Source organism: Rhinoderma darwinii, chromosome 11 (genome assembly GCF_050947455.1).
Source record: "Rhinoderma darwinii isolate aRhiDar2 chromosome 11, aRhiDar2.hap1, whole genome shotgun sequence".
Classification (NCBI taxonomy): Eukaryota; Metazoa; Chordata; class Amphibia; order Anura; family Rhinodermatidae; genus Rhinoderma; species Rhinoderma darwinii.
The window spans coordinates 31,281,285-31,303,811 of NC_134697.1; the positions used below are offsets into that span (position 1 = coordinate 31,281,285).

At 42.3% G+C, this 22,527-nt stretch overlaps 1 protein-coding gene across 4 annotated transcripts in view; it reads left to right on the forward strand.

Moving 5' to 3' along the window:
• Positions 1 to 22,527, forward strand: part of EXOC6 (exocyst complex component 6) — a 210,220-nt gene that overhangs the window by 89,183 nt on the left and 98,510 nt on the right. For all 4 annotated transcript variants that reach the window (XM_075841004.1, XM_075841006.1, XM_075841005.1 and 1 more), the window contains exons 9-12: positions 7,529 to 7,612; positions 7,700 to 7,746; positions 8,252 to 8,372; positions 12,208 to 12,279. In XM_075841004.1, the coding sequence (XP_075697119.1) occupies positions 7,529 to 7,612; positions 7,700 to 7,746; positions 8,252 to 8,372; positions 12,208 to 12,279 (324 nt within the window). The remainder of the gene's footprint in view (positions 1 to 7,528; positions 7,613 to 7,699; positions 7,747 to 8,251; positions 8,373 to 12,207; positions 12,280 to 22,527) is intronic.

A 22,527-nucleotide genomic window follows, 5' to 3' on the forward strand; every position in this document is an offset into this window, starting at 1 on the left:
GCTACTGTAGCACAAATTGCTGAAAAAGTTACTGCTCGCTATAATAGAAAGGTGTCCGAATACACAGAGCGTCACAGCTTTCTGCGTTTGGGGATACTTAGCCCTCGACTGGTCAGAGTGCCCAAGACATCTGTCTGCCGTTGAATGGGCATATGAGCATCCGACCTGGACCATGGCGCAATAGAAGAAAGTGGCCTGGTCTGATGAATCATGTTTTCCTTTACTACATGTGGACGGTCAGGTGCATGTACGTCATTGACCCGAAAGAGATAGCACCAGGATGTACTATGAGAAGAAGGCAAGACGGCGAAGGCAGTGTGATGTTCTGGGCAATGTTCTCCTGGGAAACCTTGGGTCCTGGCATTTATGTGGCTGTGACTCTAACACGTACCATTTACCTAAACATTGTTTCAGACCAAGTACACACCTTCATGGTATTCCCCTATTAGCAGTGGCCTCTTTCAACAAGGTTATGCGCCCAGCCACACTGCAAAAATTGTTCAGATATGGATAGGGGAACATGAAAAAAAGTTCAAGGGGTTGACTTGGCCTCCAAATTCTCCAGATCTCAATCTGCTCGAGCTTCTGTGGGATGTGCTAGAAAAACAAGTCACCTCGCAACTTACAGGACTTAAAGGGTTAGCTGCTAAGGTCTTGGTGCCAGATACCACAGAACACCTTCACAGGTATTGTGGAGTCCATGCCTCGATGGGTCAGAGCTGTTTTGGCGGCATTAGGGGGGACCTACACAAAATTAGGCAGGTGGTTTTAATGTTATGGCTGATCTGTGTATATAGTGGTGAACTATTACCATGGCACAATATGCAACTATTACATTGGCACTGTGTGACATGCACATATTCTCATCTTAAAAGACAAGTATTTTCCATCCTGACCTTAAGATTTCTTCAGCAAGTTTTGCGGTAAAATGTGACAGGTTGTCATCCATACATTCAAACAGTAAGATAGAAATGTAGAAATTTGTTTGTTTCTTGGCACTTTCTTGTAACATATATGGCGGGTATTAGAAGTTAATCTCCATTGCAGGTCAGTCCAGCCTGTTATTAAATTGTCACCTCTAAGCAAACTAGTTTAACTATCATAAACGCCATTAATTATAGAAAATGCCCTACAATAAGTCTCTCAAGTGTTTGTTTCTGTTGGTTTTAGAATTAAGTCATTTAAATCCGATGACAATTTTATTCCTCGTTCAGCAGTAAACAGCAAAACTGACCTTTAGTTGTCTTTTTATTGTACTTCGACCACATGAAAACCGCCATCTTCCCTCTTAATAGTCTCCCTGCGCTCCTCAATTGAGATTCTCGTGATTAGTCCTCTATCTTCCCAAGAGCAATAAATCTTCTCAGACCTGTTTTCCTGTAATAAAAATTTTATAGTTGTGTCATAACGATAAAGAATTCCAGGTTTAGGAGGGAAATGCGAATTTTTAATGCAGAACCTGCAAAGTTTGACTGCTGTGATATACTGTATCATGGCTGAGCAAAGGGAACATTATGCAGTGAAATTGTACAAATCAAGTCTGTCCGTGAAGATGTACAAGGTATAAATCTTAAACCTGTCATGTTACTTTGGTGAAGACAGCAAACAAGAGAAAGAGTTTTAGAGCAGAAGAAATTTTGCTAAAATAATATGAGTGACGTATTTTGAGCTCCTTTTAAATGCCTTATTAGAATTTATATATAGATAGATAGATAGATAGATAGATAGATAGATAGATACACACTAGATTGGGTATACTGTATTTTTCAGGCTATAAGAAACCGTTTTAACAAGACAAAAATCTTGCCTAAATGTTTTTGTATCTTATAGTTTGCATTAGGGGGCCTTACAGTGCCAGACCCACTTGACTTCTTCTATAATTATCAGTCAGCACTCTTAGAGCGCTCTACCTGATCATAGAGAGAATAATGCGGCTGTTCACAGTCACATAGTTGTCTTTCTCTCTGCCCGGCTCTATTCTGTATTATCAGTGCAGGGCAGGAGGGGAACCTGAACATAATATACATTCAACTTCCCGATAGGATGTCACCTGACACATTGCTGAAGATGAGTAAGCCATCTGACCACCAGGTATAAACACTTCTTGTACAATAGACTACGAGGGAACAAAATATTAACCTTCTTATATATCCTAGACCACCAGGTAATAAAATATGAAACCCCTCTTTAACCGTCGACCACCAAGAAAGGGGGTACTAACCTAGACTACAAGAACTAGAAACATTGACCCCCTCCGCTATCTTAGACCACAAGGGAAGTTTTATTTAGTATGAAGTATTTTTTTCTGTTGTCTAGACCTATGTGATTCCTTTAATCTGGTGTCTCTAAGGGCCCTTTTACACCGGCCAATTATCGGGCAAATGAGCGTTCACAGAACGCCCGTTCCCGATAATTGCCCTGTGTAAACAGGGTAACGATCAGCCGATGAACGAGCAAACTTCAAGCTCATTCATCGACTGATTGTATCGTTTTAAATGCTGAAATATTATTGTTATCGACAACACATCTCCCCGGAGACGTGCTTCTGGCATGATAGAAATGTATGGGGATGAGCGCTCATACTAGCTCCTTGTGAAAGGAGCAAACGAGAGCCGATCAACGAGCTGTCTCGTTGAACTGTTCTCGTTTACACAACCAATGTCGGGCCGTGTAAGACCACCCCAAGGCTAGGTGCCCGCAGCAAATCTTCACTGTGGGAACCCAGCATTAACCTCTTCCTTTGCCACAACGTACTATTGCATGGTGGTGGTGGTAGGGGGGTGATGTTTGGAGCGGGCTCACCCTATTAGCCTGCTCCGTACGCATCTGGTGCCAGCTGTGTTTTACAGCTGACACCTGGGACTAACGGCCAGGAACAGTGATCGCGCTGTTCCTGGCTGTTTAACCCCTTAGATGCTGCGATCAAGCACGATCGGAGCATCTAAGACATTACAAACAGGGGGCCGCCAATAGTTGTCATGGCAGCCCAAGGGCCTAATGAAGGCCCCCAGGGCTGCCTTTCTTCATGTCCTGTTAAGCCGTGTCTCTGGCACGACTTAACAGGAGCCTGTAAAAATGACAATATAATGCAATACATTGGTATTGCAGTGTATTGTACCAGCGATCCAACGATCGCTGGTACAAGCCCCCTAGGGGGACTAATGAAATGTTTAAAAAAAAGTTAAATAAAGTTTTTTGTAGTGTAAAAACAATTTAATTAAAAGTTCAAAATACCAACCTTTTCCCATTATTCCTCTGAAGTAATGTAAAAAATAAAAAAAACGACAAAATTGGTATAGCTGCGTCCGTAAAAGCTCGAACTATTACACTATAGCATTATTTAATGCGCACGCTGAACTCCGTAAAAAGAAAAAATATATAAAACGCCAGAATTGCAGGTTTTTTTGGTCACCTCATATCCCACAAAAAATAAAATAAAAAGTGATCAGAAGGTCTCATGTAGCCCAAAATTGTACCAATAGAAACTACAGCTCGCCCCGCAAGAAATAAGCCCCTGACCGCTCAATCAATGGAAAAATAAAAAGTTATGGTTCTCAGAATGTGGCAACAAAACATACATTTTATTTTTAACAATTAGTTTCTTCCTTGTAAAAGTAGTAAAACAAAAAAATATATATATAAATTTATTATAGCCGTAATCGTATTGACTGGTAGAATAAAGTTAACATGCCATTTTTACCATATGGTGAAAGCCGTAAAAACGAAACCCCTCAAAACATTGAGGCAACGCTGTTTTTTTCCTATTCCACTCCACAATTATTTTTTTTTCCAGCTTCCCAATACATTATATGGTACCGTGAAAAACTGCAACTTGTCCCGCAAAATACAAGCCCGCACATGGCTATATTGATGGAAAAATAAAACCGTTATGGCTTTTGGAAAGAGCGGAGGAAAAAAAGAAACGGAAAATTCCAAAAATGGCTGGGTCCTGAAGGGGTTACAGTCCGAAAAATACTGTCATGTGTTTCATTTTTCAAAATATTAATTACATGTTAATATTTGATCTGAGTGAAAACTCCGTAGTAAATTAAGTTTGCGGTAATTTATTAAACAATATGGCTTTAACAGAGCGGGCGAGCAGATATGTGTGTGCATGCAGGGGAGGATATAGCCATCAGGGGATACATCATGCCACCTCCTCTACTGCTGCTGCAACTGTTTACACATGCCTTTATCATCTCGTGAAAAGTATGAAGAATTAGATCAGACATTGCAGTAGTGGCATGTTTTTATTTTTATGAGCATTTCTTAGAAACCTATAGTGGAGTGTGACGTGTGCAGCTTATATGCATTAGAATGTGGAACATAGGTAAAACAAGCGATTTACACGCCGCTTTCGTCATTAATGCGTTTCATGATGCCGCTGAAAGAACGATAAATGTGGACAAATAATTTATGTGATATTCTATATTTCATTGGTTTTCTGTAATCTCACTCGTGAATGGGTTTCCCCACCATATTAGGATATGTCATCACTAACTGATCAGTGGGGGTATGACCACTGCACCCCCTATGCCCATTAGGATGAAGGGTCCCCTTTGTCTTTTTAAGCGATTGATCCCTTGGAACACTATTAACACGATAGGTCCGGGCCTTTGGGTTTTATTCTCTGCCCAGTGCCACTCCTGTACTGGTGTGGTTCAGAGAAAAAGAACATCTGCCCCTGACCCATGTTGTTCCAATGGTGGACATGCTTACACTTTTTCTTGGCAGATGATGATTATTATAGTGTTTAAAAATATGTCCCCATTTGAAGAATTTATGGCATTAGTACGTATCCAATAGGACCCCTACCTATCGGGAGAAAAGGGGTCCTCAGACTGCGGCTGCTTGTTGCATCGGCTTTAAAGTAGAAGTGGCTGTGCTAGCGTGCGTCTCCCATAAATATTTCGCCAAATGAAAAAACTGACATGAGCAAGATTATTCTTCCATTTATTTTTTCTATTCCAATGTATTATGTTACAGGCTTGGTTGGAGTAGAGTTTGTCCACTACCTTGCTTTGTGTGAGTTATTTGTGTGCAGCTACTTTACCTTTTCCGCGTGCCTCTTATTGTGTTCTTGGCTCGGAAGGGGGGAGTGATGGTATCAAGTAATGGAATGTTAAGTAACTGTGACCCAGCGATAACCTCGTGCCCCTAAAAAAATCAAAATGCTAAGCTGCTTTATTCTTCTTGCATACAAATGACGGTGTATTCACTAGGTAGATGAGACGCTCGTGGTGCACTGGTTTCAAACGCACAGATGGTTCTTTCTGAATGGTTCTCCTTAATGAGATCACCAGGATGTCACTTACAAAGAAAGGAGAGTTTTCTGTATTAAGGGGAGAAATGAAAAGTCCTTAAGCCAGGATTTATTTATGGACTATGTTGGTAAACTTGCTTTATTCAGTTCTTTACTGTATCTCGTTCTAGAAGTTATTTTCTAGTGCCAGGTTGGTTGATTACTTTATAAAGAAGCACTAGATAAAGTGTAGTCATGCTTGTGAATTAGGTCAAAGGGCTGTTACAGGATGCCCCATAGATTGTTTCACAGATGCTAAACATAGGCCTCGTTCACATCCGCATTAGAGGCTCTGCTAGGGGCCTCCGTCGCAGATCCGTCCGAAATGACTGCGCTATTGTTTCCGGTAAAACTATGGTCACCCCGACGGGTTCCATCAGGTGCCGGTGGTGTCTGTGGTGCAACGGAACCGATGTGTTCGGTATTTTCGTTGCTCTGCTCCAATCGGTTGCAATATAGTTCAGAATCAAACACTCATTTATTGTGTTGAAATTAAGTAAGTATACTGGTCAATAAAAAAAATCGAAAAAAATTATCAGTGAAAGTTAAACATTTTGTAGTATGATATTGATTACCTGCCGCTCAATTACAGAACAGAAACTGACAAACAAACAGAGGGGAAAAAAAACATTAACAGAAATACTGTCTCAGTTTATAGGCTAAAGTCCATAAAAGTTTTTAAAGTCCCGAAGGCCCGCTAAGATAAAAAGTAAAATAAATAAACACTCAGCCTGTTAGGCCTCGATCACATAGTCTGTTATGCACTCCAGGAGATCTATCCATGGAAAACACAGCTTGTTTGCTCACTCCCACCTTCATCTTCACAATGTTGCCACATCGGGTAGAGTTTTCAAACTTGTCCTGCTATTTCCCTGTTTTAGACTGGATTGACACATTCATTCTTAGTGCACCTACAAGTGTAGATCACGGACAAGCATATAACTTGGTTGTCTACTGACCAATCACGGGCACCCAATGTGTTTCATCATCAAAACCTCATCGCAACTTAGTGAATTAGGAACGGACACGTCCACCATGAAAGCTGACGGTGCTGTGGGAGCGAGCAAGACAAGCGACTAAGCTGTGTTTTCCATGGATAGATCACCTGGATTGCACAACAAACGATAGAATTGTTGTCATATATCTATTTATCCAGATATATGTAATTTATTGATTTATTTTAATCCGTGTGATTTTTATGGATAACTTTTTATCTTCGCAGGCCTTCGGTCTTTAGAAACTTTTATGGTATTTGGTTTGTAAATTGTAGCTGTATTTCTCTGTGACGCCCGTTATTACAGTGTTTGTTTTTTATATTAAATATATTCTAATATTATGCCCACTCAATCTTGATGGGGGTCTGTAATGCTGTTCATCCTGATCCTCCTGGTGCCCCATAGTTTGCTTTTATAGATGCGTTATTCCTATTCATAAAAACAAATAGAATTAAAATTTCAATTATCCACAAAAATATCCATTTTTTTTATTGGTTCTTTCACTGCATATGCACTGCAATGCAGTACCAAACACCCACTTAGGGGGTCTGTAATGCTCTTCATCTTGATCCTCCTGGTTCTCCATAGATTCCAACATTATTTACAGATTATAATGACAATTTGTAACAGATCTAGTCAGCTAGGGCCCCCTGCATCTGTAATAGAATCCCTTTCCCCCTTGCTATTAAAATATATGGACCTATACTGTACCTCTGTATTCCTCACAGAAGTTTTTCCACAGGGATTGATATGGAATCTGTGATAAGAAAATATTGTTGCATGCTTTATTATGGAGGTATTCTGCCTTGTAAGTATTGCTGCATACGGTAGGGTTTCTAAGTGCCGTCGTATAGGCGGCTCCATGTGATTGCCCTTTGTATATGACGTTACTGTTCAAATAAAAAATTTTATCAGTTCTTTCATAACAAAGACTGGATTAATCTAATAGCGGAGGTCTGTAATGCTGTTCATCCGGATCTTTCTGGTTCCCCTATAGTCCCAAGTGCAGCATTTCTGTGTTATGGTAATCACTCTGATTATAACATATGTAGCATGTATATTTGTCTTATTATTCCCAATCCATTTTTTATCTGTTCTTCCAGAATTCTATTCATTACAACATTGTATGAAACACTCAAGCTCTGTTCACACGTGTTACTGGTTCCAATTTTTCAGGAAACATGATGAATCAACAGACCAATTGTAATGTTTATGGTTTTTTTCATTTAAGGGTGATAAAGAAGTCTTTGAAAACTACTATAGAAAACAGAGAAGAAAACAAGCGCGATTAGTCCTCCAACCGCAGGCAAACATGGTAAATATATGTGATAGATTATAAAGATGTTTGTATGAGCCTCCAGATGGAGACATTAATATTTCTTCCGTCTTCCTTCTGTTAAAGCACGAGACAGTGGAAGGATATAGGAAATACTTCAGCCAGATTGTAGGGTAAGTTTTCATGCTGAAGACTGCATCTGGTGAAAGATGAGACCACACTCCGCCAAAAATGGAAATTATGGAAATATTTTGACACGTCTTTATTGTAATCATGCATTTTGTTGAGACTTCAAATAGTTTGTTTTCACTTGGGTTTATCTGTAAGTACCTCGTACAGCAGTTTCCTTCTAAATATATTTCCATTCTTCCATCCCAAATCTATCGATCTATCGATCGAACGAACGAACGAACGATCGGTCGGTCGATCTGTCTCATATTTATCGATCTCATATCTATATATCTATGTCATATCTATCCACATATCTTCTACCTCACATTGTTCTATCTACTTCTTATTTCATGTTTTGATGATATACAACAGGGGGTGTTTTGTCCCACCATGCTGAACCCTGAAGATAAGCCACATATGAGGCTGTACTGGTAAAAGACGTATTGCAGCCGGACCCAGCATTTATTACTACTCCGTGTAATGATCATGGTGTTCATCTTGCTTCAGGTTTTTCGTGGTGGAAGATCACATTTTACATGTGACACAAGGATTGGTAACAGGAACTTACACAACAGAGCTGTGGACCATGGCACAGTCAAAGATCATCGCAGCCCTTCGCACACACTCCGTAAGTAAGAAAGATCCCCAGGAACTGTCCTCTTAGCAAAGAAAAGACCAGTGTATACTGAAAAGCAGGATAATGTCGAAGTGAGAAATTACTCTTCCATCATTGTGCTTTTTTTTGTAATTAGATGTTGTTCAGATTGAGAAGAAGACCTGCTAGGCTTTTGTTTTTTCCCAGAAGACTCAGGCTGTGAGCCACAGCCATGGGCTATTTGCATAATCCTTCTCTGATTTACAACTGATTGGGCCCCCAAAACGCACTTTTAATCCTGCACTTTAGAATATGCAGAGTTAATCTGCTGTTATTATTGCAATCTGTCCTCATTAGTCTCAACTGACCTCTTCATTAGATCAGACTGAATAGTTCAGTACGGAGAGCATCACCAGGAAATAGTCCCTAATTATCATCCCAAATACCCACGCTCCAAAATCAACCCAGCCAAGACACCTTTACTGTAGACCCTAACTGTTCATGTTTTTTTTATTACCACGATCTTAAAGGGATTGTCCAGTTTCAAAAACCTATTGTCATATACCCTATTAAAGAATTCTGAGAGAATAGAGGAAGGTCCTCTGTACAGGACACTCATCTCCTCTTTAGAGCGTCTCTGTCTCTGGAGGACCTGTCCTGTAATGAATTACACAGGCAACCCATTGATTGATTATTTGTGTAATACTCCATTTGACCTGTGGTGGAGCTGCACTAACATTTAACACTTAAGGTCCTTTTACTTTGGACAGGTCGTCAGTATAAAAAACAGCCCCCAAACTGGACAACCCCCCACCAACATATACAGTGAAACCTCGCCAAAAGCCCACCTCATCAAGAAGTCCACTTCTGATCTAGACCAGCTTTTTCTGTCGGATTTTCAGTTCCCTTTATCCTATTATATTAGCCTCTACTTTATGTTATGAGACTTTGACCATCTCCTGTACTCTTTTAACTAAACATTGTTCACACAGTCTCAGAGTACCCCTTTAATGTCCAACTTCACCTAAAAGCGCAATTGACCAAGTCTCTTTAGTAGGTGCCCCAATATCTGTATCATTAGGCAAAAAATATACACTTTAATTTATACAATGGGATAATGCTTCTGCCCCCTAGTAGCTGAAATGTGCTTAAAGTAGTTGTTGCTTCCCATTCACAGGTTTCAATTTGCAGGTGCACACACAGGGTCGGAAAGATTTAGTAATGAAAATTGGAAATGATGCATCATAGAACCCAACCATAAATATTAAAGTATAGCTTTATTTATTTCGGTTTTAAATTTAGGTTCAAAATGCTGTGCTGATTGATTTCATTATATATCTTTATGTGGGTTCAAGCTGTTTTCCTGTTAATGAGAGACAAATCGCTGGAGATACAGCAATAGCGTAAAATTATAACATTCAAGCCTTCACTAGGGGGAGCTAACGGAAGATGGATATACTGTATATAGCTTCCATTGAACTTCATAATAAATCTGTCATTCGGCATAAGCTAAGCTGCCCCTAGTGGCGAGTGCAAGCAGCTAGATATGTATCACACAACTCTATGGCTGTAAAAATTTGAATCTAAACTTCTCAAGCCCTCTCTCTATAGATGTATTTAAAAGGAGTATTCTCACGATTAAGGTGGCATCTAATTCAATAGTAAAGCTAAAGTTAAACAAATGTAGAAATATAATACATTTTTTAAAACCGCTCCTCATCTAGTAATCCATCAACCTAGAATACATGCCAGCGGTCTCTGCAAAGGTGGCTGGCCATGCCCAATTCTCAGATTCCCGTTCTGCTATGCCAGTGCTTTATCAGTATTGGGTCGCGGAGCATGTGCAATGCCTGGATGAGCCATCCACTAGATCGCTTCCATGGAGAATCTATGGTCGGATCCGGGCATGCGCATTAGTCAAGAGCAGGGAATATCGAATGAACTATGAAAACCTTGCAGGGTGACGTCATGCTGCTGTACGCTCCCGAGAGGTCCTCGGAGGTAAAAATAGGGTGCTAATAATTGTGTCACGGGGGTCGGGTTATAACCCGTAAATATTGACGTGATTCATTACACTGAATGGGGTGGAATGGGTTAGTTTGGGCATAATAACTACTTAACCTATATTTCATATAAATAACTTTGTTGAATACAATGTTTGGGAGACAAAGTTGGTCGTGATATGAATTCTTTAAGGTGGTCATCATTGTTTTTGTAAGATCTTTCTTTCAGTGGTGACGGGTCAGTCTTGTAAGGTTTTATTCTAGTTTCTCCAGCTCTCAGCATTGCTCTGATTCTGTTTCTACATTGTATCTTGGCAGAGATTTGTGCAATTACAAGTAGCCTTGACAGTATTATTACCTTCTGTACATCTGTATGGCATGAAGGGTTCAATACTCTACAGATCTCAGCAGTGGGCATTGTTCTGCCTTAACCCAGTGCCAGTTTCTTTTGCCTGTGCAATTTTACACCTCTTTGAAGAAGATGGAATTGAGCCAAGCAATAAATTGTCTGAAATAGGAGAGATAAGCCTCTGCCGCTGTCTAATTCATGCTCTGAAATTCATCTTCCTTGTTGTTATTATTTTATTGCATATAGTGTACCCGCTGTCTACAAACAGAGCTAGTTCTTGTGGGGGTGCATTCATTTAAAAAGGCTTCACCCCAAAATTGCATATTTTCTTATTACTACCCCTTTTAAGGTGTTCATACACCTAATGATAATTTTTAATGATAGAGTTGGTTAACAAGATGTTAACAATTATTATATCAATATTACTAAGATGAATGCTTCCATTGATGTCGGACTCCTCTTAGATTTTTTTTTTAATAATCTTATTGCTTAAAGAGGACCTGTCAATGGATCATATAAGTTTAACTGCTTAACTGACCTGCATAGTGCTGTCTCCCTGATTCCAGCGCTGTTTTCTTTATCCTGGACCCCTGTTCCAGAGATATGGCCCACTCCCTCTATGTTAATGTAGCACATATTTTGATCAAATTGTGGGAGCCCTTCTGCCACGACAAGCCGACCTCATACAAATGTGGATGTGAAAGATCTGCTGTTTTCACACCATGCATATATGGACGATTTCCAAATGAAAGTTAAACAGCAAAATAGGCAACTTACTAGTACCTTATTTTTAGCACTTCTGTTGCGTCTTCATTAGGTGTGAAGTCACGCACCCTGTCCCCAGATAATGCGGTGCTCCGTCCATAATATGGCTGTTGATGGAGGGATACATGACAAGAAACATCACGCTGCAATCTCCGATAAAACCCACTGCGCATGCACTAGTTTCCTGACTAACCAGAACCTTCGCAAGCAAACATGCGCAGTGGGTTTCATCGGAGATTGCAGACTGACGTCTCTTGTCATGTGTCCGTCAATGAGTGGAGTGACGTAGGGGCAGGCTATTGAGGGAGAAAGATATAAGAACCAGGGGGCTTGGCTCTTCGCCTAACAAACACAGCAGAACGGCTATAAAGAATGTATTAGTAAGTTGCCTATTTTAATGTTTGACTCTCATTTGGAAATAGTATAGCTAAAGTGACCGACCGCTTTAAGCAGACTCCAGCATATATCTTTATGGCGCATAAGAAACAGCACTGAACGCACGTCATGATTCCAGGTAAGAATTGACATGGGAAACTCTTCATTATTGACATTACACTATGGAAGCACAGAATATACATTTCCAGCAATGGCGGAGTTAAACGAAGAACATGATTGTCAGAACATTAATAGTCGTTTTTTACAGGATCACAATATATTACGGTGTCTTTCTTCACCGTGTTATTTGCTGTGTCTGGTAGTGCAGAAGGTGCAATAATTGGTAATGCTCTTAACAAATTCAATTTCTTTGCAGTCATATTGCACTGACCCCGATCTGGTGTTGGAGCTGAAGAATCTGATTGTGGTGTTCGCTGATACTCTGCAGGTCAGTGTAATCGTGATTCCTTTACTCACAATCCTAATTAGATTTGCTGCTGTATGAAGAACAGACTTGGATGCCAATGAAAGAACCACTTCAATGTGCACAGTTACGTGAGTGTGTCGTGTATATAGGAAGTGATTTTATTTGAAGTCTTGCCCTAAGTCCTCTCCAAACTTTTACAATAATGTGTGATCCTTCAGTTCTAAGTGTCTTGCTCTACAGTGGGCCCTTAAAGGGAATGTTCACCTTTCAATGCCATTTATTTTTTAGCTCCAGAATTATGTGCATACAGATTTATGATTGAGTTGAATTGAAGCTGTAGAAATCCTTCTTCACTCAGCTCCACCTTGTGGTGGATGCAAGCAGCCAGAATTTTTTCATTAATCCTTTCTCCCCCATGACAAACATTTTCGTCATTTACTATTCAGTTCCTTCAAAATGACGTAAATGTACATCATAGTGATGGCGTGGGCACAGCAGCTGTGCCTGCACCATCATTGACGGGTGCTGGCTGTATTATACAGTCGGTATCTAAGTGGTTAGACAGAGGGAGGTGGCCCCCCTCTATCAGCCCATTACTCACCCCTGATGGGTTTGCATTGATAGCCGGGGTCTAACAATGGCCCCTATGTCTGCCATCTTAGTACACACTAGGATGCCTGTCAGCATTACGCTGACAGGCATAATACACAGCAGTACAGAAGTATTGCCATGTATTATATGATCAATGCTTTTTCTGTGTCACATTATTGAAAACAATAATTAAATACCAAATTTTTTCTGTGTTAGAAAACTTTTTTTTTTAATATTCCTAAATAAATCTGAGCTAAACTGTACCTTGACATGTGCATAGAAAGGGGACAACATGTCCTGAACCTCAAAGGGAGGTGATAGATAAATAAAGGCACATCATGATAGAAAACGTGTTCTCTTCCCAACGAATTCTCCTGTAGATATGTTTTCTCATTTATATAAACTTATCTTTCAAATTAAATTTTAAAGGGGTATTTTAGGGTGTATTCAGATGTCGCAGATTTTCAGTGCAGATTCCACACCAAAAATCCAGAACAATTTACGGTACGATATTTGTGAATAGGGTTTTCAAAAACAGATCCACATGTAGCGGAAAAAATCCACACAGAAATCAGGGCATGCTGAAGATTTTCAAATCCGCAGCATGCCCATTCTGTCACCTAAAGGCGGCAGATTTTTACTGCGGATTCCACTTCAATTCAAAGGGGAAATTCACAGCAAAATCCGCATGTAGCACATTCAGATTTTGCAGTGGATTCTCTACGGATTTGCAGCAAAATCCGCTGCAGAATTTTTCTGCCATGTCTGGACTTCCCCTTATGCTTTTAGGTTTGTTCTTTGTATAGACAAAAATGATACCGTCTTCCAATATACAATTATTTCTTTCTATATCAATTCCTCACAGTTTTCAATATCCCTGCTTGCAGTTGTTGAATGGGAACATTTGATGTTTACTTCCAGGGGATGAAAATCTGCACTGGTCATGTGATGGACGCACAGGTGCATGGCTCGTTACAGGAGAGAGCTCTGATAACTGTACTGTAACTGTAACGAGCCGTGCACCTGTGTGTCCATTACAGGACAAGGGCAGATTTTTATCCACTGAAGGCTCTTATTGAGTGGCAGCCTGCAGAAATCTTGAAAACCATGAGGGATTGATTCAGAAAGTATATTAGAAAATAGTATACATTTTAATTCTACCAAAATAACATTAATTTGCTAAAACCGGAGAACCGTTATCTATTGAGAGTAGTTACAGAAGATCCATGTCATGTTTTACCTTGATGCTAGAATATCCTGTCCTGGCAATAAGTGTCCCATCTTAGGATAACATCTTGTATGCTGCATGTGCATTATTAGTCCTGAACAATACACAATGTATATATTTATTTTTTAATGTTTTAATATATTGTCATGGCACAGTACTAATCTCCAATAAATTTGACATGAAATGGAATGGAAATTAATTATCCAATGGCAACCCTAAATCTACCTATCTATCTATCTATCTATCTATCTATCTATCTATCTATCTATCTATCTATCTATCTATCTATCTATCTATCTATCTATCTATCTATCTATCTATCTATCTATCATACATACAGTCGAGTCACATTATAATGACCACCTCCTACTTTCGACGTCGGCAGCCCATGATGGAGGCGATGTGTCGTAGGCTGGCTAGGTGGGTATATAAGGTGTGGGATACGCTGTCTGCTCACATATCACTCGTTGTTGCCATGGGTAAAAGGGGCGATTTATCAGAGTTGCAAAAAGGGATCATTATTGGCTTTGGGGCCAAGTGTGGCAGTATTTCTCAAACAGCGCAGTTTGTGAACCGTACACGTGCTGCTGTGGTGACAGTGTATCGTGAGTGGACAAATGGCTCCATTGGGAAAAACCGACATGGAAACTGCGGAGCACCACGTGCCATTGATGTGAGAGGTGAACGCCGGCAATGAAGTTGCGTGAGGGCCAAACGACACGCTATTGTGGAGCAGCTCACCATGAAAATCAACCAGGGGGCTACCAGACGTGTGTCTAAAACAACAGTTCAGCGAACCCTACTGCGTATGGGGCTCCGAAGCAGACGGATGGTCACTGCTCCTATGCTAACAAAGGTCCATCAGAAAAAAAGGCTTCAATTTGCATGGCAGTATCGGAATTGGACCACCGATATTTGGCAAAAGGGTTGCCTTCTCCGATGAGTCACGTTTTCTGCTTCATCAAACGGATGGATGTTGGCGTGTCAGGCGAGAAACATCAGAGAACAAACACCCTGCAACCATTGCTGGAAGAACATAAGCTGGTGGCGGCAGCGTTATTGTAATGACTGGGTAGGGAGACAGACAGGTGAGCCCTAATCTACCCGCCACTCAGTCCCTGCCTACTTGCACGACCCGACCTAGGCGACGGCGTACAACTGGGCGACGGTCCCTACGCTCAATATGTGCACGACAGACAAACAGACAAGGGAACACAAAAGCAAGGGAAGTGGGGCAGTTGCCCACGGCAACACCATGAGCAACAAGAGTAGTGAACGAGCCGAGTCAAACCAGGAGTGTACGAGGTACCAAACGCAGAGCAGGAGCGTAGTCAGTAAAGCCAGGGTCAATATGAAGCAGAGGTCAATAGTAATAGCTGGAACAGCAGAACCAGGAAACAAGAGAATCACAGGCAAAGACAAGAAGCAAATTAAGGTATAAATAGACAGAGGGTGGGAGCTAGAACCGTCTGGCCAGGCTGTGATAGGTTCTCCCACTCCTCAGCCTACCAGCCTGAGTGGTAGCAGATCGAGTCACTCTATCAGATCTAGGAGCAGATGCAGACTGATTAAGCACGGGCGTCAACACAGAATCTGTGTCTGGCAGATCCTTTACAGTTATGGTCTGGGGAATTTTTTCATGGCATTCTGTGGAACCACTCATCCATGTGGAAGGCATTCTGAACCGATTTGGGTATGAATCCATCATTGCAGATCACGTCCACCCATACATGCTGTTTGTCTTCCCTTGGACAGATGGAATCTTCCAGCAAGACAATGCGACATGACACACGGCTAGAAATGTCTGACAGTGATTGGAAGAGCATGAGCAAGATTTCCAAGTACTTCCCTGGCCCCCTAATTCGCCAGACTTGAACCCAATTGAGCATCTGTGGGACCACCTCCATCGTCTTGTTCGCTCTATGGATCTTCCCCCATGCACCCCCCAGCAAATGTGGGATGCACTGCAGTCATCCTGGCTCCAGATATCTGAGACAACCGACCAGCACCTTATTGAGTCACTCCCAGCCCGTCTAGCTGCTCTCCGTGCTGCACACGGCGGTTACTCTGGATATTAGCTGGTGGTCATAATAATGTGACTCGACTGTGTATATACACAAGCATATATATATGTATATATGTGAATAACAAACGTTGACATAGTTTGATTACTCCGGCAACTCATTCTCTACAGGTATAGGGCGTAACAGCAAGTGGGCGCTCTTATCTTTCTAGTATACTTTAGTATTCTTAGATGGCCTGGTATAGAATAGTATTCTATCTGTAAATATCTTATCTTTAAGAACAAAATGAAATACAATATGGTCAATATTTTATCAGTGATAACCTACGCTCAGGGCCGGCCCTAGAATAGATGGCGCCCTGTGCGAAATTATCTTTCGGCGCCCCACCCCATCATTAAAAAAAAATGCCCCATAAAAAAATTATAATGCCCCTTTAGTGCCCCCATACAGTATAATAATAATATTTAATAATATATTACAACCCCTTCAAGGACACAGTATTTTGTCCTCTAATTGTGCCCACAGTATTATGCCATCTGTAGCACCCCTACACAGTATAATGTCCGCTTAGTGGCCCCCACACAGTAGAGTGCCCCCCTGTAGATTTTGCCATATAGCCTCCCTATAGACAGTGCCATAATGCCCCACCTCCTTTTTGTAGATCGTGTCATACAGCCCCCCCACCTCCCCCTTGTAGACAGTGCCATACAGTCCCCCACCTCCCCCTTGTAGACAGTGTCATACAGTCTCCCACCTCCCCCTTGTAGACAGTGCCCCAAAACAAAAATTGTACTGACCTAGGCCCGTTCCCATGACGAACCGAGCTGCTCCATGACGGGATCCTGTAGCCTAGTACAGAGTTTCCCAACCTTTTCGGACTCGTGGCAGCACAGGAAAAATAACATTTGCTCAGGGCCCACTAACAAAAATTGTTTCGAGAAAGACAGAAAACGGCTAAGAACAAGCACTACACTCGTAGGGTATGTTCACACACGTTTTTTGTAAGGCAAAAAAAATCTGCCTCAAAATTCCTTCAGCAACTGTCAGCGTTGTTGACCTTTTTTTTGTGTTTTTTCTTAAGCTGTTGAAGCGAATGCAAAAGACGCAGGACAAAAAGCTCCAAACGAGCGCTGCAGGTATTTTCTGCCTCTTATTATTTCAATTGAAGGTCAGAGGCGGAAACCACTTGAAGACCATCAGCCCCCCACTCACAGTAAAATGACCATCAGCCCACCACTCACAGTAAAATGACCATCAGCCCACCACTCACAGTAAAATGACCATCAGCCCACCACTCACAGTAAAATGACCATCAGCCCACCACTCACAGTAAAATGACCATCAGCCCACCACTCACAGTATAATGACCATCAGCCCACCACTCACAGTAAAATGACCATCAGCCCACCACTCACAGTAAAATGACCATCAGCCCACCACTCACAGATTCCCCTAGGTAGTGCCACACAGCCCCTTGTAGGTAGTGCCACACAGCCCCTTGTGGGTAGCTCCACAGAGCCCCGTTGTGGGTAGCACCACACAGCCCCTTGTAGGTAGCGCCACACAGCCCGCTTGTAGATAGCGCCACACAGCCCCCTTGTAGATAGCGCCACACAGCCCCCTGTAAAGAGCACCACACAGCCCCATATAGAGTCTGCCACACAGCCCCCTGTAGGGTGTGCCGCACAGACCCCTGTAGGGTGTGCCGCACAGCCCCCTGTAGGGTGTTCCGCACAGCCCCCTGTAGGGTGTTCCGCACAGCCCCCTGTAGGGTGTGCCGCACAGCCCCCTGTAGGGAGTGCCGCACAGCCCCCTGTAGGGAGTGCCACACACCCCCCTGTAATGAGTGCAGCACAGCCCCCTGGTAGGAAGTGCCGCACAGCCCCCTGGTAGGAAGTGCCGCACAGCCCCCTGCTATGGAGTGCCACACAGCCTCCTGGTAGGGAGTGCCGCACAGACCTCTGGTAGGGAGTGCCGCAAAGACCCCTGGTAAGGAGTGCCACACAACCCACAGCCCCATGGTTGGTAGTGCCCCACAGCCCCCTGGTTGGTAGTGCCCCACAGCCCCCTGGTTGATAGTGCCACACAGCCCAAAGCCCCCTGGTTGGTAGTGCCATACAGCCCCCTGGTTGGTAGTGCCACACAGCCCACAGCCACCTGGTAGGTAGTGCCACACTGCCCACAGCCCCCTGGTTGGTAGTGCCACACAGCACACAGCCCCCTGGTTGGTAGTGCCATACAGCCCCCTGGTTGGTAGTGCCACACAGCCACCTGGTAGGTAGTGCCACACTGCCCACAGCCCCCTGGTTGGTAGTGCCACACAGCCCCCTGGTTGGTAGTGCCCCACAGCCCCCTGGTTGGTAGTGCCACACAGCCCCCTGGTTGGTAGTGCCACACAGCCCACAGCCCCCTGGTTGGTAGTGCCACACAGCCCACAGCCACCTGGTTGGTAGTGCCACACAGCCCCCTGGTTGGTAGTGCCACACAGCCCACAGCCACCTGGTAGATAGTGCCACACTGCCCACAGCCCCCTGGTTGGTAGTGCCACACAGCCCCCTGGTTGGTAGTGCCCCACAGCCCCCTGTTTGGTAGTGCCCCACAGCCCCCTGGTTGGTAGTGCCACACAGCCCCCTGGTTGGTAGTGCCACACAGCCCCCTGGTTGGTAGTGCCACACAGCCCCCTGGTTGGTAGTGCCACACAGCCCCCTGGTTGGTAGTGCCACACAGCCCCCTGGTTGGTAGTGCCACACAGCCCCCTGGTTGGTAGTGCCACACTGCCCACAGCCCCCTTGTAGTGCAAGGACTACGAAATGACCCTGATAGTTGGCGGGCAATAGACATTCAAAAAAGGACAACTGTGCAGGAGCACACAAAATACCCAGCTTTCCCAGCTATCAAATAAATGTGTGGAAATAAACTAAGATATAACTTTTATTTAGTCTAGCTAAAGGATTAGTGCCACACAGCCCACAGCCCCCTTGTAGATAGATACCCCCCCCCCCACACCTTCCAGTATAGATAGCGCCACTGTAGCTCCCTGAAGGAGCGGAATCCCCATGTGGCCAGGGATGCCAGCGCCAGCGCTGCTTGATGTCTCTGTCCATATATGGACAGTGACATCAGGGGAAACTCCTGAAGCGGAATCCCCGTCCACAGCGTTGCTGACGCTGTGACCGTCGATTCCACTCCAGGAGAAGCTCCTGTCGTCTGTGTCTATGACGTCATTGGCTTCTCCTGGAGTGGTATCCCCGGTCATAGCGTCTGCAACGCTTTAACCGGCGATCCCCCTTCAGGAGTTTCCCCTGATGTCACTGTCCATATATGGGCAGAGACATCAAGCAGCGCTCCAGGAGCGGAATCCCCGGCCACATGGGGATTCCGCTCCTTCAGGGAGCTACAGTGGCGCTATTAGATAGCAGAGCAGGGAGATACCTCCCTGCTCTGCTATAGTGCCGTCGCTACCGCTATAGCAGCTGCAGCGGCTGCTAGCGGCACCACCGCCCTCATTCCCGGTGTCACCGCTAGCAGCCGCTATGGCTGCTACAGCGGTAGCGACGGTCACTAAGTTAAGAAGCGCCCGGGCGGAAAGGCTATGCCTACGCTTTCAAAGTTTTGCTCTACACATATTGCTTCATACATTTTAACTGATGAACAATAATCCTTTCACAGTTTCACTTGGCAAATGTAAATTTTCCTGCTTTCTAGCAGCTGCGAACTGTCAAGAAAAATGCTGTTTGCTAAAACATGTTTCCTTAATGAATCTGTTTTTTATGTTATTCATGGGGCACTACTAGGAAACTAATTAATTGTTGATTAATTTCACAGCATTATACTAATACCAGAGCACATGTACCAATAAAGTGTTAAACTAAGGGGGCTTTATATTTTCCACTATACAGAACAGTTTTTTTTTTTTGGGGGGGGGATATACCATGCCTGACATCGAGCTGAAAAGAACATTTGGGAAAAGTATTGTATTGTGAACGGTTGTTTTTCGTTTAGCGGCTCTCAGCCAATCAGCAATACTGGGAGTTTTACAGCAGTGAGATAATTGGCTAAGAGCAGCTGACGTAGGCCTTGTTCATAGGGTGTTAAAAAACAACAACTTGTAAACGTGTGAACAATGCAAACGTTTTTATAAATCGCTTTTTAAACTATAGGCGCTTTTTATTTGTTTTCAATGTGTTTTTTGGTGCGTTTTTTTAGCTACGTAATCAGGACTCATTGACTATGGGAATTAGGCACGTTTTCGGCGCATTTTATGCTCTTGAACCAGGCCATACAGTTAAATCCCCTCCACCAATGTTCTTTCCAGCTGGATACTAGTCAAAGTATACAGCCCACCCAAACTCTATTTTAGGATATGAAGACAGCGCACTTGGTTAGTAGGTGCTCTTCTTTAAATTAGACCATTTTTCACAACACAGGTGCTTTAAAGCGGATCTGCCATCACACTATGCTCTCCTGTTTAAGTAAATATTATGTACAAAAGAAAATCCCTTTTTTTCTGAACTGAGCTCCACGTCGATAATAGAAAAACCTTTGTATGTTAAATACAATCCTTTTTTGTTTATTATAACCTCTTAGGCCCTGTTCACACAGAGTATTTTGACGAGCTTTTTGGAGCGGAAACCGATCTGTAAAACTCGTCGAAAACCGGCCGAAAATGCCTCCCATTGATTTCAGAAGGGACATGCCCTATGTTCGCGCGGTTACGCCTCTGATTTCCAATTGACAGCGATGGGAGGCAGAGAAGCGTATTTCGCAGTTTTTTGCCCGTAGCACTCAATGGGCGCGAGCGAAAAACGCAGCAAAAATTGCGGCAAACGCCGTGCAGGAATGTCAAAATCTGCCTCAAAATCCCAAACGGAATTTTGAGGCCGAATTTTCCTCCTGCAAAAAACTCTGTGTGAACACAGCCTTATTGTAAATCGTTTCAGAATTTAAACCCTTTCTTTAGGCAAAGCAGATATAACATTGACAATTATCAACCATACAATATATACATTTTAAAAAAAGCATCAGTTTTAATAAAATGACACATAAATAAATACAATATATTCGTACAAAATCGTTAAATTAGTTAGATACATATAAGACTAATGCATTAAATATATATGATCTCTGGGATTATGTGACAAATTATTTGGTTATTCCTCAGGGACGCTATGAGAGTCACGAGGACTGGATAACAGGCGGCCATTATTAATAAAGATTCACTTGCGCATGCGTGTAGGATGATAGATTGCTGGGAACACTATAAAACATTATAAGTGACGTGCGTGGTGTAGAATCTAAATAAGTGGTAACTAGGGATGCTGTAAGGCGAAATAAGTGATCGCACATGCGACAATGGGTACGCTTATGAATGGAATGGTACCACTGTATCGAAGTGCGTGGTGTGGAAACATTGGGCCTCATTTTTTTTTTAAACTGTCTGACACAAAAATTGTCCTTGTTAACCATAGCAACCAATCACAGCTCAACTTTTATTTCTTAAACTTCTCTGGATTTATGATGTATATGAGTGATATCTAATCGCATAACAATGGTAACGATTACTGCTAGCACCAGTAGTTACTTTATGGAGAATAAGATCTATTTCTTAAAATATATTAAAAGTAAATTATATTAATAGTTTTACATTTAGGACATTGAAAACTTCCCCACTGGAGATATATATCAAAATGAAATGGCATTCATATACGTAAATATACTGTATAAGCGGTAACAAATTGTCTAATAGCCAGTGGGTCTTAAAACGCGTAAGCGATATAATGCCGACACTATTTTAAATCAAGAAATAAATGTAACATTTTATTAGAGGCAATGCTGGACTTTCTTTGGACAATTAGAAATACCTGCCCACAATGCACATTATTTACAACCAAGTGCAGTAACAGTGGAAAGAAGTGTATTTTTTTCCTCAACAGTCAAGCAAAATTACGTTTCTGGACAATCTGAGATTTGTAAATACATAAATAATTAAATTAATTAATAAATTAAGGATTTTCATGAATTCAAAATATTTTCAGATTCATCATTAAGTCCATAAGAGGTAATGGTATTCAACTTATAGTTCAAAAACATTTCTCTATTTTTTGAAGCAACTCAAATCTGTTTGGCACGTCCATCAAGATCTGTTCTAGTAATGTAATAAAAATTGAAAATCACATATGGACCAGTGCAGTGCTTCATGTCTTGAAACACTGGGTTATACAGATCCTGTGGTGACAGTGGAAGTATGTTCATTGATCCTATTGGTCGTCCTATATATGTAATCCACAGGAACAGACCAAGATGTTTATTACATATCCGGATCTGCAATGTAAGTTTGATATGGCACGAATGACCTGTTCTAGAGCTCTCGAAAGTGTTTGTTTTATTTTTTTTCAATCTTCTACAGCATTTACATTTTGGGCGATT